Below are 13,615 nucleotides of genomic sequence, written 5' to 3'. Positions count from 1 at the left end.
CTGGATATAAGAGGAGTTTGCATCTAGACTCGAGTTTGAATAAGGCATCACACACTGTATGAGATATTTAGTTGCTGCCAGAACATTCGTTTGGCTTTTTTTTTTCTCCACATTGGCACTCGCTAGCCCCCTTCCCACTAGCCAGGACATTAAAATTGATTAACAAACACAATGTTTGTGAAAAAAAAAAAAGTCAACTACAGGGTAATAAAATGCATTCTTAATTTTTTTTTAAATCATTTCCCTGGCTCAAAGTACATAATTTCAAATTGGCAAAAATAAGCTCCCCTCTTGTCCAGCCCACAAACTGAAAGAGAATTAAACACAGAATTGTTTTTTTCTTGTTTGCATTTCTCAGGGTGTGAAGCATTCATTTTTGTACCTTCAACATTCCTACATTTTCCATAAAACAAAAATGTTACCTCCAATCCAATCTAAACCTAGGGACTTTATTTTCCTCAGAAGAATGACATTGTCTTAGTCTAAGAATCTGAGGCACTGAGGCTTTTAAATAAAGGAAGTAGACTCTTGGTTCTCTTTTCAGAGATAATTCTCCCCCAGGGGAAGCAGGCAAAACTTGGTGAACCAAGTGAAGAAGAAAATTCCAGCAACAGGTTTTTCTCTGCCCACTGACTTCTTTGCTGGTTCATTTAAGTACTTTTATTCTTTCATTACAATTTAAATACTTTTAAAATTTGCTAGTTCATTTACTTTTAAATGTGTTTCAAATGCATATAGTATTGGACTCATGCTCTACGAAGATGGTAAATGCTAGCCTGCAATTTCTTTTATTAAGGGAAATATTACTGAGATGTACCTCACTCTTACAAAATATTTCTTTTTTTATTTTTGAGGCGGAGTCTTGCTCTGTTGCCCAGGCTGGAGTGCAGTGGTGCGATCTTGGCTCACTGCAACCTCCGCCTCCCGGGTTCAAGCTGTTCTCTTGACTCAGCTTCCCAAGTAGCTGGGACTACAGGCATGCGCCACCACGCCCAGCTAATTTTTGTATTTTTTAGTAGAGATGGGGTTTCACTATATGTTGGCCAGTCTGGTCTTGAACTCCTGACCTTGTGATTCACCCACCTCGGTCTCCCAAAGTGTTGAGATTACAGGTGTGAGCCATTAAAAAATATTTCTCTCTACTTAAACAGACATTTAAAAATAAGCAACCTGGCCGGGTATGGTGGCTCATTTATTTATTAAAAAATAAATAAATACATAAATAAATAAAGTAAAAAAAATCAGCAACCTAAAAAGAGGGATTTTTTTTGTATCCTTTTTAATATCTCAGAACAAGTTGAGGACACTGAAAAGCTGAATTTAATATATTGCAGTCAGAATACTTCAAAAGTCTTGAAAATAATTTCATTAATTTTAGATTTTATTTTTAAATAGCTTAAAGGATGTATTGGGCCTAAGTTTTTTGAGCTAAGAACGTAACTTAAGTGATCAAACCTAAGGGTTCACGAAAAAGATTCTAATGAAATTTCTGAGAATTGATTTTTAAATGTCTGTGATTCATTTTCTGCTCTAAAAACTTCAACCCTTAAGGTTTGGGTTTTGAAAGGCAATGAATTTGGCTGCAGAAAAGAGTGGACTCTTTCTCCATTTGGTTTTGGTTTGGATTTTGGTTATTTTTGTTTGTGTTTTCAAGTTTGTTTTATTACAATGCCTTGGCCAGCACTGTTCTATTACTTTGTCCAACTGTTTTTGAGAGTACAGAGTTATGAAGGATTTTATTTCCTTCATAACTTTCTTTGAAAAGTTTTCCTTCATAGAACTTTTCAAAGAAAGAGATGAAGTGGTGAAGAAAGAGAAGGGATGGAAAATGAAGTACCAAACCAATGACCCTCTCAACTAGAGAGAAATGCTATTGACAAGGACCAGGTCCCCTGACTCCCTGCCTCTACCCCATTAATAGTTTACCAAGTCAGTTTTGCTCTCTTCATTCATTCTACAATTAATGGTCATTGGGCATTTGTCCTGAAGATGCCACAGGGGAACAGAAGCTACAAACAACCAGATCATGCAAGTCCACTGGGTAAACATCATAGCAGTCATTACACGGCTTTGTTAGAGCTCAGAGAAAACAGGACCGGCTTAAAAGGGAACTCATAGACCAGGGAACAATTAAGAGGGACTTTTTTGGAGTTTGGGTACGATGAGGGCCCCGAGGGGAGAAAGGGCATTTCAGACAAGAAAAACAGCTGATGAAAATACACATCCTGTATTCAGGGATTTGAGAGAACATCCAGTTAAGAGTTTAGAGAGGGTGAGGTCAGTCTCTAGAGAAGATTCTGGAAAGTTTGCCTAGGGCCAGAGTAGTAAGTGTTGGGTACATCAAGCCAAAACAGTTTGGTTTTATTCCTCTAGGCAAAGTGGAGCTGTTGAAAGACTGGCTGGTGGGGAGGTGAGTAGAGACAGAACTGTGGTGGTCTGTTAGAAAAATGGATTAGATCTAGCTGGAGAATGCCAGTGGGGCTCTGAGGGAGGAGACAAGAGGACTATTTGGAGTGTACAGACATAATTAAATCTGTAAATGAGGCTGGGCACAGTGGCTTACGTGCGTAATCCCAGCACTTTGAGAGGTCGAGGTGGGTGGATGGCTTAAACACAGGAGTTTGAGACCATCCTGGCCAACGTGACGAAATCTCTATCAAAAAAAAAAAAAAAAAAAAGAATCAGTGCCACAAGATACGCGCTACTCGGGCGGCTAAGGTGGGAGGATCGCTTGAGCCCGGGCAGTGGAGGTTGCAGTGAGCCAAGATAGTGCCATTGCACTCCATCCTGGGCAATAGAATGAGACCCTGTCTCAAAACAACAACAACAACAAAAAGCTGTAAATAAGGCAAACTTAAACCAAAGCAGCCCGAGAGTAGTAAAAAGATAGTGGAGATATTTAGGAATGAAAATGGCTGAGTTTTGTAGATGTCTGGATGCTCAGGTCAAAGAAAATAAGGCAGGAGTTGAAGAAAATCTAGGTTTCTGTCTTAGAAACCGGGGAGAGAATGATGAAATTTTAAATCCGGGTGTGTTGCGGTTCTTGGTAAGAAAGAGGATTAATGAGTCTACAGTGGATGCTGAAAGATGAGCTTCCTGCTAATGGATTATTCAAAAAGAAAAAACACATTAAATGTGCATTATTCATTCATTCAACAAACACTTACAGGGCATTACCATGTGCTAGGTAGGCACTATAATAGGACCTGGGGATATAGCAGTGAACAAAACAATAGCCTCAGCCTCATCATGTTTATGATACCCTGGGGAATACTGGTGATAGTAATAGCTACTATGTATTGAGTGTTAAGTCTGTGCTAAATACTTTACTTTAGATTATCTGATTTGATCCTCATCACTCTAAGAAGTAGGCATTATTAATATCCCCATTTTACAGAAGAGGAAACAGGCAAAGTGCAAAGTGAGGTCAGTAACGTGCCCAGCTAGAAAGCAGCAGAGTCGTGTTGGGAAACACAGAGTCAAAGCCTACTTTCTTAACCTCTAAAGTCTACACAAGACAGAGGGTAAAAAGAGGCTGGCATTCTTATGGTTTTAGGTCTAACATTTAAGTCTTTAATCCATCTTGAATTAATTTTTGTATAAGGTGTAAGGAAGGGATCCAGTTTCAGCTTTCTACATATGGCTAGCCAGTTTTCCCAGCACCGTTTATTAAATAGGGAATCCTTTCCCCATTGCTTGTTTTTGTCAGGTTTGTCAAAGATCAGATAGTTGTAGATATGCGGCATTATTTCTGAGGGCTCTGTTCTGTTCCATTGGTCTATAATGAGAACACATGGACACAGGAAGGGGAACATCACACACCGGGGACTGTTGTGGAGGGGGGGAGGGGGGAGGGATAGCATTAGGAGATATACCTAATGCTAAATGACGAGTTAATGGGTGCAGAACACCAACATGGCACATGTATACATATGTAACAAACCTGCACGTTGTGCACATGTACCCTAGAACTAAAGTGTAATAATAATAAAATTAAAAAAAAAAAAGAGGCTGGCGTTCACAAGGAGATGAGCGTGGAGGCTGAGAAAAGCTTTGCCACCTTGTGAAAGCTGCAAGCTCCTTTTACAGTTATTTATTAGCAGGGATTTCATTTCAAAGCAATTCGGGTACTTAAAATCATCTCTTGTTTTCACTTTTTTAAAAAGCAGTTTTTCAGGCAGGGCGCAGTGGCTCATGCCTGTAATCCCAGCACTTTGGGAGGCGGAGGCGGGTGGATCGCCTGAGCTCAGGAGTTGGAGACCACCCTGGGCAACATGGTGAAACCCCCATCTCTACTAAAATACAAAAAATTAGCTGGGCATGGTGGAACGCGCCTGTAGTCTCAGCTACTCTGGAGGCTGAGGCGTGAGAACTGCTTCCACCTCCACCCTGGAAGTGGAGGTTGCAGTGAGCCAAGATCACGCCACTGCACTCCAGCTTGGGCTACAGAGTGAGATTCCGTCTCAAAAAAAAAAGAAAAAAAGCAGTTTTTCTTGAGTCCTGCGGCAGTTATGCAGAGACACCCAGCCAGGGTGCAGCCAGGTCATGGGGTGCTCTATGTGTCCAGACCCCATACCCAGTTATGGGTGCTGAATCTTTCATTTGAAACATGGATGCAGCTTCTTCAGTCTATCACACCCCTCCATGGCTCCACATTAATCCCCTAGCACTAATGGTGTTCATCACATCTTCTGCCAACTAATGCAGTTTGTGCTGGAAAAAAATTATTTTATAACTCCAAGGACATTAATAATTAACTTCTAGTCCACAAAACTAGTAATATCAGTTTGCTGAAATAAAGTCACCAGTGAGTGTTTAATTCTTCTTTAAAGGGTGTCTTCTATTATTATTATTCTACAGTGCAATTCAGTCATCAAAGGTTTACTCAGCCTCATGTTTATAAATTATATAGGGCAAGGATTTAAGTCTTCTGGCCCTACCTGTTCTGAAGACAGGGAGGGCCATAACCTTGTTGTCATACAGGGCACCTGCCTTGAGAGATGATTTGTGAACTTGAAGTTTCTTGCTTCTTTTAGAAATCTGGGGTGAATATACAGATTTCCCTTTATGACGCAATCAGAGGAATAACCAGCTAGTTGCCTGCCACGAATAGAGACTGGCTTTTATCCTTCAGAAGGCCGGTTGGAAACAAGTTCATCTTTTTCAATCGAGTTTCAGAATCTTGTCTTGATTATGTGACATAATAATGGTGGCTTTCCAATTCATCTGTGCAATATTGTTTTTTCATTGTGGTGGTTACAGATATTTTTTTTTGAGGGGGAAGGGCTACTGCCTTAGAGAAATAAAAGTAAAGCAGAAATAGCCTAGTGTGCTGCCTACCTAAGTTGGAAATTCCAAGTCCTGACCCATATGTTTACATCCCAAGGGAGATGGCTGCCAATCAAGGGCTCAGCCACTGTTCATCCAGGGTGAGGGACTTTGGCTTTCCTGAAAAAGTGGTGAGTTTCCCATGCAGCCCTCAAATCACAGCATCCCAAGATGTTGCCATCACAATTAAAGGAGTAGGGGAGGAAGTGGCAGGTGTCTTCCTTTTTTGGTTCCTCCGTTTGAAAAGGGCTTAAAGTAAAAATCAGAGTTAAAGTAACTGGCCCGATCCTATATAGGGGGGTGGGGTTGAACTCCTCGAGGTCATAGGAAGGAGGACCTCGGTTTCCCTGCCAAAACACTCTCCTCCCCCAGCTGCAACCCTGGCAGCCCTTGGCCAGAGCCAAGCTAAAGGATGGAAGTCACACTCAAGGGCGTCCGACTCTGGATCTTAGAGGGATTCCTGGCGTTGGCAGGGAGGGCCGAGTCAATTCATTCGGGGCGAGATGCATTCCAAGAATGCTTCTGTGGTCGGCGAGGAGTGGAAAAATCAGGTATCACAAATATTCTGAGGAAACCTAATAGGTACCAGAATCGCAGGGTTCAAACAGGTGACAACGACAAAGGACATTGGCAACTAGAACTCAAAAAGGGGTGAGCGCACTCTCTGCCCGGTGCCCGAGCTTCCACCACTTTCCCCAGTGTCCCCTCTCTTCTCTTTCCTAGGTTGACACCAGCCTAAGCGCCAGCGTTCACCGGTGAGGGGGCTCCGTGGAGAGGGGGGCGGAGTCCCGCGCCGCACGCCGGAATCCAAAGTAAACACCTCGCCAAACCTACGTTTAGAAAGTGATACCGAACACCACATTCACGTTTAAAAAAAAAAAAAATACTGTTTGCTGAGAAGATGAGAGCAAAACATTTCCCAGCTGGAAAATTACTGATCACAAACCAAGGGGAGAGTGGGGGTGGGGGAGGCAGCGTTATAAGACTGAAGTAAAGATCGCTGTTTCCTATTCCCTTCCCTGTGGGCAAGGACGCCTGCGGCGGGCTCGGTGTGCACTTTTTGAGAGCTAGGATCCCACCGCATCGCTCCACTTCCTGGCACATAGTCACTTCCCAGGGAAGTCCCTTTAGGGGGGCCTGACCTACCCGGAGCCTGAGCCGAAGGAACGAGTTGTCCTTTGACCTTTACTGGCCATTTCACCTCTTTATGACTCAATTTCTCATCCATAAAGTGGAAAGGAGAGTGCGTGGCTTGAAAAGTCATCAGTGAGTATTTAATTCTTCTTTAATGGGTGTCTTCTATTATTATTATTCTACAGTGCAATTTAGTCATCAAATATTACAGGCAGTGGCTCACGCCTGTAATCCCAGCACTTCGGGAGGCCGAGGCAGGCTGATCACTTGAGGTCAGGTGTTCGAGACCTGCCTGGCCACATGATGAAACCCCGTCTCTACGAAAAATACAAAAATTAGCCGGCGTCGTGGCGTACGCCTGTAATCCCCGCTACTCGGGAGGCTGACGCAGGAGAATCGCTTGAACCCAGGAGGCGGAGGTTGCAGTGAGCTGAGATCGTGCCACTGCATTCCAGCTTGGGCGACACAGTGAGACTGTCTCACAAAAAAAAAAAAAAAAAAAAAAAAAGAGAAAAAAAAGGAAAGTGCTTCGAGATGGCTGGTTGAAAATTGTCTCCGCGCCTCACAGTCCTTCTTCTCTCCCTCACGCCTCTGAGTAAATCTTGAGCCCTTTCACTCCCTTTCTCGCTATTTAAAGTATCAAAACCATAACTCCCCATTCGTGCCTCTTTCCGCCTGTTCCCGGCGGAACACTCCTCTGGCCTTCTCTTGAGGCTCCCAGTTCACGCTGCACAGTGCTGGGCACCGCCTCCTCTCCACACCCCTAGCGCCCCCCACCCCTCGGCAGAAGGGCCCGCGAGGAACCGTGCGAGGTCAGGCCGAGCGCCGGCACCGCCACCGGCACTGGCGCTGAGCGGCGAGAGCGGACTCCTGCGAGCGCAGAGAGGGAGGGGGAGATGGAGGGCTGGATGAGTCACGCGGATAATCGCGCTCTTCTCCAGCGCGCAAACAGCGCGGCAAGCGCGTATGCTAGCAGGGGTGCGGACGCGTGACCGTGCCGCCCGCTGACCCCACCAGTCTTCGCGGGCTTCGAACCCAGGGAGCCGACAATGGCGGTGAGTACGGCCCTGGTCGCGCAACGACCGAACCTGCGCCCGGTTCCTCGCGCCCCGCGCTGGGGCGGACGCCGCCGCCGACACCACTGCCGCCGGCGTCAGCTCGGCTCCAGCCCGCCAGCTGCCTGGCTGGCGTCACGGCCCGGCCCAGCCCCGCCCGCGCCCCTCCTTCCCCTCCCCCGCCCCCACGTGCGCCGAGTTTGTTGATTTAGCTGCCATAGCAACGATGGAGGGGAGCCTCGGTGGGGCGGAGAGAAGAAAGGGAGGGGCGGGGCATGGGAGAAGGCGGAGGAAAAGGCTGTAGCGAAGGAAGTTATAAGTAAGGAGCGCGCGCCGGCGGCCGGCAGTTCCCCGACCAGAGAGAACGAACGTGTCTGCGGGCGCGCGGGGAGCAGAGGCGGTGGCGGGCGGCGGCGGCACCGGGAGCCGCCGAGTGACCCTCCCCGCCCCTCTGGCCCCCCACCCTCCCACCCGCCCGTGGCCCGCGCCCATGGCCGCGCGCGCTCCACACAACTCCCCGGACTCCGCGCCCTGCGCCGCCGACCAGTTCGCAGCTCCGCGCCACGGCAGCCAGTCTCACCTGGCGGCACCGCCCGCCCACCGCCCCGGCCACAGCCCCTGCGCCCACGGCAACACTCGAGGCGACCGCGACAGTGGTGGGGGACGCTGCTGAGTAGAAGAGAGCGCAGCCCGGCCACCGGACCTACTTACTCGCCTTGCTGATTGTCTATTTTTGAGTTTACAACTTTTCTAAGAACTTTTGTATACAAAGGAACTTTTTAAAAAGGACGCTTCCAATTTATATTTAATCCAAAGAAGAAGGATCTCGGCCAATTTGGGGTTTTGGGTTTTGGCTTCGTTTCTTCTCTTCGTTGACTTTGGGGTTCGGGTGCCCCAGCTGCTTCGGGCTGCCGAGGACCTTCTGGGCCCCCACATTAATGAGGTAGGTGAGGCGCGCGGCGCTGGGAGCAGGGAGGGGTGAGGACCGGTGGGACGCGCCGGAACAACGGCCGAAAGCCGCCCCTGACTCCTGTCTCTGCGCCCTGCCCTGCTCGCAGGCAGCCACCTGGCGAGTCTGACATGGCTGTCAGCGACGCGCTGCTCCCATCTTTCTCCACGTTCGCGTCTGGCCCGGCGGGAAGGGAGAAGACACTGCGTCAAGCAGGTGCCCCGAATAACGTGAGTATCGCCCCGGGCCGCCGGGAACGCCCGGTGGGTTTTCGTGGGTGTGGTGGGGGCGGGCGGAGCCTTGGGGTCACCAAGAGCCACTGAACGAGGGTAAGGAGCGGCCACCGCGCGGACTCCGCAACCTTCCCGGGATAGCTTCCGTGTCCTTGGCTCAGCTGTGTATGCCCGTGGTGCGAGCACTGCGGAGCCGCCTGGGGCGCAAGCCGGGTCTTCACCAGTCCCCGGGCGCGCTGTCGGTAGGGCGGGAGCTCGCGGGCCACCGGGCGGGAGGTGGCCGCGTCCCCAGACACTGCCTGGGCCAGAGTGAGTTTAGCGCGTAGGCGGCCCCGTGGCGAGAGCGCACCGAGAGAGCCTCGGTGTGCCAATTCCGGGGACGTCCACGGGACCTGGCGGGGGAGGGACCAGCCGCAGCGCTCGCTCACACGCAATTGGGCAGACAGGACATAACACCCGCAATACAGACGCATCACCTCTTCTCCGACCCGGGAGTGGGCCGAGATTGCAGCGCTGGCGCCCTGGGTTCCCGGGTGCTTCCTGCCTGACCAGTCCCCATGTCTGGGCGGTGCAGTCGCGCGTGGCCGGCCAGCACATCAGTATGTCGGGTGGCAACAGGGGACCACCACTGACAGGTCTCTCCCGCCCTGTCCCCGCAGCGCTGGCGGGAGGAGCTCTCCCACATGAAGCGACTTCCCCCAGTGCTTCCCGGCCGCCCCTATGACCTGGCGGCGGCGACCGTGGCCACAGAACTGGAGAGCGGTGGAGCCGGTGCGGCTTGCGGCGGTAGCAACCTGGCGCCCCTACCTCGGAGAGAGACCGAGGAGTTCAACGATCTCCTGGACCTGGACTTTATCCTCTCCAATTCGCTGACCCATCCTCCGGAGTCAGTGGCCGCCACCGTGTCCTCGTCAGCGTCAGCCTCCTCTTCGTCGTCGCCGTCGAGCAGCGGCCCTGCCAGCGCGCCCTCCACCTGCAGCTTCACCTATCCGATCCGGGCCGGGAACGACCCGGGCGTGGCGCCGGGCGGCACGGGCGGAGGCCTCCTCTATGGCAGGGAGTCTGCTCCCCCTCCGACGGCTCCCTTCAACCTGGCGGACATCAACGACGTGAGCCCCTCGGGCGGCTTCGTGGCCGAGCTCCTGCGGCCAGAATTGGACCCGGTGTACATTCCGCCGCAGCAGCCGCAGCCGCCAGGTGGCGGGCTGATGGGCAAGTTCGTGCTGAAGGCGTCGCTGAGCGCCCCTGGCAGCGAGTACGGCAGCCCGTCGGTCATCAGCGTCAGCAAAGGCAGCCCTGACGGCAGCCACCCGGTGGTGGTGGCGCCCTACAACGGCGGGCCGCCGCGCACGTGCCCCAAGATCAAGCAGGAGGCGGTCTCTTCGTGCACCCACTTGGGCGCTGGACCCCCTCTCAGCAATGGCCACCGGCCGGCTGCACACGACTTCCCCCTGGGGCGGCAGCTCCCCAGCAGGACTACCCCGACCCTGGGTCTTGAGGAAGTGCTGAGCAGCAGGGACTGTCACCCTGCCCTGCCGCTTCCTCCCGGCTTCCATCCCCACCCGGGGCCCAATTACCCGTCCTTCCTGCCCGATCAGATGCAGCCGCAAGTCCCGCCGCTCCATTACCAAGGTCAGTCCCGGGGATTTGTAGCTCGGGCTGGGGAGCCCTGTGTGTGCTGGCCCCCCTTCGGGACACACGGGATGATGCTCACCCCACCTTCTTCACCCCTAGAGCTCATGCCACCCGGTTCCTGCATGCCGGAGGAGCCCAAGCCAAAGAGGGGAAGACGATCGTGGCCCCGAAAAAGGACCGCCACCCACACTTGTGATTACGCGGGCTGCGGCAAAACCTACACAAAGAGTTCCCATCTCAAGGCACACCTGCGAACCCACACAGGTAGGGGGACAAACTGCAGAAGGAAGGGGGGGTTAGCTTCCAGCCCCATAGGCTACCAGTGGACACTCCTCAGTGCCTCCTTGGCTTCCCAGGGCAGTCTATCGCCTTGATCTCCGGGATCACTGGAGAGAACAGCAAACCGGCGCCTACTTTTCTGCCCAGGAGCCTTTTGCTTGATGGATGGTATCTGTGCTTGAATGTGCAATTTTGTTAGGCCTTTAAAAGGCAGGAGATTCCCCGCGGTCTGTGGGCCTCTCCTAGCTTGGCATTATAATCAAGAAATTATACTTTGCTATGCAAAAGCATGATGGCTTTTTTAAAAAATCGTTTTTTAATGTTCCCTTCCCAGGTTCACCCTCCCTTTCTGTTATTTTGAATTCTGGTCGTAACAATTCGGTCTTATTTTTTATTTTTTATTTTTTGTTCGTTTTGATTTACATTTTAATTGTTTTTCCCCCACAAGCAGAAGGTTTTATTTTAAATTCCAAGAATATGATGGTCAAAATTGCTGGGAAGATTCTGATTTAGGGTTGTCACTGCAGAGCATTTCCATGTCAATGTAAGTAGGTACCCAAAGTCGTTTAGGTGCAGCATTCAATAAGGTAAAGGTAAAGAAAAAAAAAGTAGCCACCTGTGGCTTTTTATCCCCAGTCGTAGTAGGAATAAGATTGCATGGTTTGGGCACACTACCAATCACAATTTCCAAATTTCATTTCCACCACTGAGATGCCTTGACTCAAATGAAACATTAGTATAGGTTTAGGTGGTGTTTGTGTGTTTTTGGTGAAACATTAGTATAGGTGTAGGTGGTGGTTGTGTGCTTAACTGACCCCCTAAAAACAAGACCAAATACTTAAGCACGGAATGTATACCTGTTTATGATATGGAATTCAATACAGCCCTTCAGTGGTATAAAGACATTCCTGGATTTCTTTAGGATAGGGTCAGAGTTGGTTTAATATCTGGCCTTCAGTTTTTAAAAGGGGTGATTCTTTGATATAGCAATGGCGTCAATTTTTTTTTTCTTTTACCTTTACAGGTGAGAAACCTTACCACTGTGACTGGGACGGCTGTGGATGGAAATTCGCCCGCTCAGATGAACTGACCAGGCACTACCGTAAACACACTGGGCACCGCCCGTTCCAGTGCCAAAAATGCGACCGAGCATTTTCCAGGTCGGACCACCTCGCCTTACACATGAAGAGGCATTTTTAAATCCCAGACAGTGGATATGACCCACACTGCCAGAAGAGAATTCAGTATTTTTTACTTTTCACACTGTCTTCCCGATGAGGGAAGGAGCCCAGCCAGAAAGCACTACAATCATGGTCAAGTTCCCAACTGAGTCATCTTGTGAGTGGATAATCAGGAAAAATGAGGAATCCAAAAGACAAAAATCAAAGAACAGATGGGGTCTCTGACTGGATCTTCTATCATTCCAATTCTAAATCCGACTTGAATATTCCTGGACTTACAAAATGCCAAGGGGGGTGACTGGAAGTTGTGGATATCAGGGTATAAATTATATCCGTGAGTTGGGGGAGGGAAGACCAGAATTCCCTTGAATTGTGTATTGATGCAATATAAGCATAAAAGATCACCTTGTATTCTCTTTACCTTCTAAAAGCCATTATTATGATGTTAGAAGAAGAAGAAGAAATTCAGGTACAGAAAACATGTTTAAATAGCCTAAATGATGGTGCTTGGTGAGTCTTGGTTCTAAAGGTACCAAACAAGGAAGCCAAAGTTTTCAAACTGCTGCATACTTTGACAAGGAAAATCTATATTTGTCTTCCGATCAACATTTATGACCTAAGTCAGGTAATATACCTGGTTTACTTCTTTAGCATTTTTATGCAGACAGTCTGTTATGCACTGTGGTTTCAGATGTGCAATAATTTGTACAATGGTTTATTCCCAAGTATGCCTTAAGCAGAACAAATGTGTTTTTCTATATAGTTCCTTGCCTTAATAAATATGTAATATAAATTTAAGCAAACGTCTATTTTGTATATTTGTAAACTACAAAGTAAAATGAACATTTTGTGGAGTTTGTATTTTGCATACTCAAGGTGAGAATTAAGTTTTAAATAAACCTATAATATTTTATCTGAATAATGTTTTTTATTGTTTTGTTTTCCTCCTGGAAAAATATGAACAGTGTTTGGTTTAAACAGACCGGGTTAATAAGGCATGTAAGAAGCACGCACAAAAAAGCCAACTTTATGTCAACAAATTAAAATACCTTTTTTTATTTAAAAAAAACTATTTAGTTTTACCATAAATACTATCAATATAGGACTGAGAACTCTTGATTATTGTACGTTTAAAAATTACAAGATTAAAAACCCAGTTCAGGTTTGCTCTTTCCAAATGTACATAAAACTAGGTGAAAGCAGTTTCCTTACCTATGATTTTCCCAGTAGAAACAGCTTAATCATTCTTAAATTTGCTCAGTTTAGTATGAAAATATTTATGAAATATATACATTTCAGTTTCATATTTGAAAAAAATCTTTATGGTTTGTCTTTTAAAGTAAATAAAAATACAAAAGTTTCCTATGGAGGCCTGTGCCAGCACCCCTCACATTTGAGTAACAAAAGAACCTTCCCACAGCAGACAACCCTAAGAACGTAGTTCCACAGTGCCCTCCTGAGGATTAAAGGGTTCATTTGTGCTTGGTGTGTGTTACAGATACATCACTTCTACTAGTTACAGCCTTAAAGAGGTCAGAACCAAAGTTTCTGGCAGATTGTTTTAAAGCTAAATCAGTTCCCCTGACTGAAGGTGGGAAAACAAACTGAAATAAAATAATTTAAAAATTATTCAAATTCACAAAACTAAGTGTAAAGTAAGATGGTGTTTTTGTAAGTTTGTAGCGTTTATATTAGAAGTTTTAATATTAAAACTCAAAACTGCCCTGTTAGAATCTGAAGTTCTTGAGGTGGGTGCCTGAGAGATTGAAATTCATTTGGGGCTATCGCCAAATGAATGTGGGTGACTAAACATCATCAAGG

The 13,615-nt window shown here is 47.9% G+C and overlaps 1 protein-coding gene across 2 annotated transcripts; it reads left to right on the top strand.

Annotated features, from left to right (window-relative positions):
- Positions 1-7,315: 7,315 nt before the first annotated feature.
- On the top strand, positions 7,316-12,713 carry KLF4 (KLF transcription factor 4). Of its 2 annotated transcripts, XM_004048406.4 has the most exons (5): positions 7,316-8,460; positions 8,576-8,696; positions 9,359-10,331; positions 10,434-10,598; positions 11,638-12,713. In XM_004048406.4, exons 1-5 carry the CDS (start codon positions 8,456-8,458, stop codon positions 11,811-11,813), a joined length of 1,440 nt encoding a protein of 479 aa, XP_004048454.1. In that variant the 5' UTR covers positions 7,316-8,455; the 3' UTR covers positions 11,814-12,713. The 2 variants fall into 2 exon arrangements, with proteins under 2 accessions (XP_004048454.1, XP_018889772.1); XM_019034227.3 differs by having other exon boundaries at positions 7,817-8,460; positions 9,359-10,598.
- Positions 12,714-13,615: the final 902 nt, after the last annotated feature.

The sequence above is a fragment of the Gorilla gorilla genome, chromosome 13 (genome assembly GCF_029281585.2).
Source record: "Gorilla gorilla gorilla isolate KB3781 chromosome 13, NHGRI_mGorGor1-v2.1_pri, whole genome shotgun sequence".
Taxonomy (NCBI): Eukaryota; Metazoa; Chordata; class Mammalia; order Primates; family Hominidae; genus Gorilla; species Gorilla gorilla.
Note: the sequence above shows the minus strand (reverse complement) of the source record. Positions and strands in the feature narration are given on the sequence as shown.

Bases quoted from the DNA above. Each gene is read 5' to 3' on its own strand.
- KLF4 (XM_019034227.3), top strand. The intron at 8,697-9,358 runs GTGAGTATCGCC...CTGTCCCCGCAG, and splicing joins AAGCAGGTGCCCCGAATAAC to CGCTGGCGGGAGGAGCTCTC. The intron at 10,599-11,637 runs GTAGGGGGACAA...TTACCTTTACAG, and splicing joins ACACCTGCGAACCCACACAG to GTGAGAAACCTTACCACTGT.